Source organism: Mytilus edulis, chromosome 1, assembly GCF_963676685.1.
Source record: "Mytilus edulis chromosome 1, xbMytEdul2.2, whole genome shotgun sequence".
NCBI classification, from domain to species: Eukaryota; Metazoa; Mollusca; class Bivalvia; order Mytilida; family Mytilidae; genus Mytilus; species Mytilus edulis.
The window spans coordinates 98,573,492-98,578,674 of NC_092344.1; the positions used below are offsets into that span (position 1 = coordinate 98,573,492).

A 5,183-nucleotide genomic window follows, 5' to 3' on the forward strand; every position below is an offset into this window, starting at 1 on the left:
TCGTATCATGAAAACAACAGCCAAAATAACAAATGACAAGTCTTACACTACTTGTAACATTAGACATCTCACTAACATCTATAGTTTTATCCTCAATAATTTCAAGAAACTATACAGACATAGGTTAACTATAAAAAGGGGGGGAATGTCGGCATTACAATATTTTATAGCAAATAAATATTGCTGCCATGAATATACCCAAAAGAAATGATATTTTACCATTTGATATACTGGATATAAAATATATGGAAGATTCTGATTACATACATATATACAAGGACGTATATTAGACGTATGTTAGTTATACGTCCTTGATATATAGATATATGAAGATGTGGTGTGAGTGCCAATGAGACAACTCTCCATCGAAATAACAATTTATAAAATGTATGCCCATATATGACACAAACATTAGGCATAATATTGCAAGAAAGTAATGAAAAGGGTATGGTCCAATTTATGAGGGCAAATTTTATTTGTTTTCCCTTACTGTGTATTGCTACCAAAACGAAGAATTCCATATCGGGAGCAAAACCTGTTTACCAATCCGAAGCATCAGAGATCACAATCGGTTTTTTGGTAGTTTTTTTCTGTTTCACCGACTTTGGCTCTCTGTGTAGTTTTGTCTACCTTTGGTAGCTTTTTTTATTTTTCCGTGCCGTGGTCATTATTTTCTGATGAGTTGTGAATACAATAAACTCATTGTCGTGAATATAGGCCAAGAGACATTAGAACGTTTTGTAATGTAATTGTTTCCCGTACTTTCGCGCACACTATTGTTAATGTAACGTAACGTTATTGTTACGTATATATATATTTCATCTTACGATCATAAAGCATCTGAACTAGCAAGACGTTATTTTCTTCCACAACAAAAGTGAATAACCCTCAAGATATTGGTGCCGTGACGAAAAACCACAACTAGAGATGAGTTCGAAACTCAAAACAGTACGAGCCGCACATAGACGAGCAGTAATAAAACTACTGAAAAAAGCAGACCCGACAGAAGAACCGCAACAAGATGTTGTCAACCTCAGATCCATGATGGAGCTTATCAAAACCAAGAAGAAGACATTGTCCGACCTCAATGAGAAGATTTTAGAATCTATTGAAGAAGAAGAAGACCTCGACGAAGAAATTGAAGAAGTTGACAGATACGAGTTAGAGATTCAAATTGGAATAACGAAAATTGAAAAGTTCATAAAAGAAGTAAGTGTTAGTCAGTCTAAAAATCAATCAGCTCTTAACCCTAATGCATCAGATTTTATATGCAATAACCCCAGCGTGCAAGAACATTCTAACCAGATAATTTTCAACTCAGAGCAAACAAGCCTAAGCCAGTCAAGCATGCCCACCTCCACAGTGTCAAGTCATTATAACAAATTGCCTAAACTCAACTTGCCAACTTTCGGCGGAAATCTATTGGAATGGTCAGCCTTTTGGGATTCCTATAATAATTCCGTACATGAAAATCCTTCATTGAGTGACGTGCAACGATTTAATTATTTAAAATCGCAACTTTATGGAGAAGCTAGCCAGTGTATTTCGGGAATGCAAATGACTAATACAAACTATAATCAAGCAATACAATTCTACAAGAAGATCTATATGTTGACAATGTACTATCTAGCATTAACTCGGAAGAAGCCACAATTAAATACTTTAATGAATCCAGAGAACTGCTAAAACAGGGAGGCTTCAATTTACGGTCATGGATGTCCAACAGCGACAAACTCAGAGATTTGGCCCTATCGGAAAAAGTATTGGATTCAGACAAGGACACTAAAATATTGGGAATGCGTTGGGATGCAGAATCAGATACAATCAGCTTTGCCGAAACAAAACAATTAAAGATGGACACACAGTTGACAAAACGTGAACTTTTGAGACAGTCTTCCGCTATATATGACCCGTTAGGACTACTCGGACCGATAACAATTAGAGCAAAAACACTTATTCAAGAACTTTGGAAAAAAGGATATGCATGGGACGAGACACTACCAAAAAAAATTGAAAACGAATGGACCGATGTGAAGAATGACATCTTACAGATAACTACGAAACTTAAAATACAGAGATACTATTTTGCAAACCATGACGAGGAAACAAGCGACACTACTCTACACATTTTTGTTGATGCAAGTCAGAAAGCATACGGAGCTTCAGTTTACTTGAGTAAAGGCACAGAGTCGACACTTGTTATCGCGAAGAACCGTGTTGCACCGTTAAAATTGATAACTCTACCAAAATTAGAATTAATGGCTGCAGTGATCGGAGCACGACTCTCAAAAGATGTAATCGAAAACTTAGGAGTTAAAAGAGCAGTATTTTGGAGCGATAGCCAAATAGTTCTACACTGGCTTACCTCATCGAAATCGTTAAACAAGTTTGTAAAAAATCGTGTTAGTGAAATTAAAGAACTAAGTGAAACTCATGAATGGAAATATGTACCCACAGAAATGAACCCAGCTGACTTACAAACACGTGGATTGACTGCATCGCAATTTGAAGATTCGACATTATGGATGAATGGACCCCAGTGGTTAACGGACGAGTGTAAATGGCCTACGTGGACAGGACATGTGGAAATAAGCACTCAGCTATCTAATATCACCGGACCAAAGACACACAGAAGTGACGATAAAGTACCAAGTGATCCGCAGCAAATATCACAAATCATAGACATGAACAGGTATTCTGATCTAAATAGACTTTTAACTGTAACTGGATACGTCTTGAAATTCGTTAAGAACTGCCAGAAAAAACGTCCATATCGACTACGGAGTTCACAAGGTGACAGGAACCTAAGAACAAGTCTAACAGAAGAGGAAATTTCATTAGCTATGAATTTATGGATCAAAGATACACAGCAAGACAGGTTCGTGAAAGAGCTAGAACATATTTCGTTAAACCCGAAAGTTAAATCACTACCGCTTGTACAACAGTTACGTTTATATTTGGATGAAAATGGAATCATACGATGTAAAGGCAGAATACAAAATTCATCTATAGAAGAAAACGCGAAGTTTCCTATTTTACTACCAAAGAACCACAAACTTACAGATTTTGTCATTATGGACGCACATCTAAGAAATCTACATACAGGAGTCGGTCAGACAATAACACATATAAGGCAATCTTACTGGATACCAGCAATTCGACAATGTGTGAACAGTGTCTTACGTAAATGCATACAGTGCCAAAAAATAATTGGTAAACCGTATAACAGCCCGGAACCACCACCACTACCAAAGGATCGAGTAAAAGACACCATACCATTTTGCACAACTGGAATAGATTTTGCCGGACCTCTACACATCAAGGATACATCAACACAACCGCGAAAGGTATATATATGTTTATTCACATGTGCATGTATACGAGCTATACATTTGGAACTTGTACCTGATTTGTCATTGAACACTTTTATCCTAGCATTTAGACGTTTTATCAGTCGAAAAGGAATACCGCAAACCATTTATTCTGATAACGCACCTACATTTGTAGCCGCATCAAATGCACTTCAAAGTCAGCTGAATTTACATATCAACTGGAAATTCATTCCGAAAGGAGCGCCGTGGTATGGCGGATGGTGGGAACGTCTAATTGGCTTAACGAAAATGACATTAAAGAAAGTATTTGGTAAAGCACTCGTCAGCGAACAATCTTTGACAACAATACTCACTGAGATTGAAACTATTATAAACAATCGCCCACTTACATATATATCTTCAGATATAAGAGATCCCGAACCCTTGACGCCATCTCATCTTTTACACGGGAGGATTATTACGACCACAGAGATGCACAACGACAAACACAACGCGAATATTCAAGAACTTGATACGATCACAGCAAACAAACTATTTGAGAGAAAAGGACTCTTATTAGACCATTTCGCAAAACGCTGGTCTAATGAATATCTAACCGGATTACGTGAATATCATCGAGCCTCTGGAAAACATACTGGACAAGTTAACATCGGTGATGTAGTTCAACTAGGAAGTGAATCGCCACGACTTTTATGGAGATTAGGAACAATAGAAGACATCATCAAAGGAGGAGATGGACTTATTCGAGCAGCAAAAGTACGGACTTCTAGAGGACTAGTTACCACACGACCAATTGTGAAGTTATATCCATTAGAACTATAGTAACTGTTATAGGATTTTGTGAAGGACAGTTAACGTAAAGTGAAATTACAAAAAACTTTCAATGTGATCAATTTAAAGAACTTTAATAGTTTTGATTATTTATCATTTTAAAATAATTTTATTTCTTATGCATTTTGAGGCCCCCAGAATGTCGTGAATATAGGCCAAGAGACATTAGAACGTTTTGTAATGTAATTGTTTCCCGTACTTTCGCGCACACTATTGTTAATGTAACGTAACGTTATTGTTACGTATATATATATTTCATCTTACGATCATAAAGCATCTGAACTAGCAAGACGTTATTTTCTTCCACAACAAAAGAGTAACCCTCAAGATACTCATCATAGATACCAGGACCTAATCTGTATATACGTCAGACGCACGTTTCGTCTACAGAAGACTCATCATTGACGCTCGAATCCAAAAAAGTACAAGTATCCGATTGGTATCTTCCGTCTCATTTTTACAAACAGACGATTTTCTTTCTGCACAAACATAACATTTGTTCGTTCAACAAATGTCTCAAACACAACCAAAAATATCACTGATAAACATTGATGTAGGTCTTCTTTACCTCAAGATTGTCACTACACATAGCACTCGTTTAAACCTTTAAGAGTGGAGGAAAACTATTTTCCACGAAATAGTGTCCCATCATTTCACTGTTTATTTTTTAGATTTCAAATAAGAATTGACATTCCAGTAGAAATTTACTTCTGGCCTATAATTGAAAGGTTTGACCACTATGGTGGTGTATTGTAGTTGTTGTTATAATGGGGAAAGGGACTATGCAACTTGGGGTATCTTTAACGTTCTTCTAGACCAGCAAATCCCATATCGCGCTATTTTTTGCTAAATCATTTCATTTATCATCTTGAGTTATTATATGACCTAAGAATCTCACTACTTGTCAGACAAAAGCTTGCATGAATGAAGCATTTAACTCAATTGCCTCAGGATTCTAAAACCGCATCTTAGTTTCGAAAATCACCAATAGTTCTTTCATGCTAGGCTCGAAATATTATT

The 5,183-nt window shown here is 36.5% G+C and overlaps 1 protein-coding gene across 1 annotated transcript; it reads left to right on the top strand.

Annotated features, from left to right (window-relative positions):
• Nucleotides 1–1,715: 1,715 nt before the first annotated feature.
• Nucleotides 1,716–4,154, top strand: LOC139493114 (uncharacterized). Its single transcript, XM_071281310.1, has one exon. It carries the CDS (start codon nucleotides 1,716–1,718, stop codon nucleotides 4,152–4,154), a length of 2,439 nt encoding a protein of 812 aa, XP_071137411.1.
• Nucleotides 4,155–5,183: the final 1,029 nt, after the last annotated feature.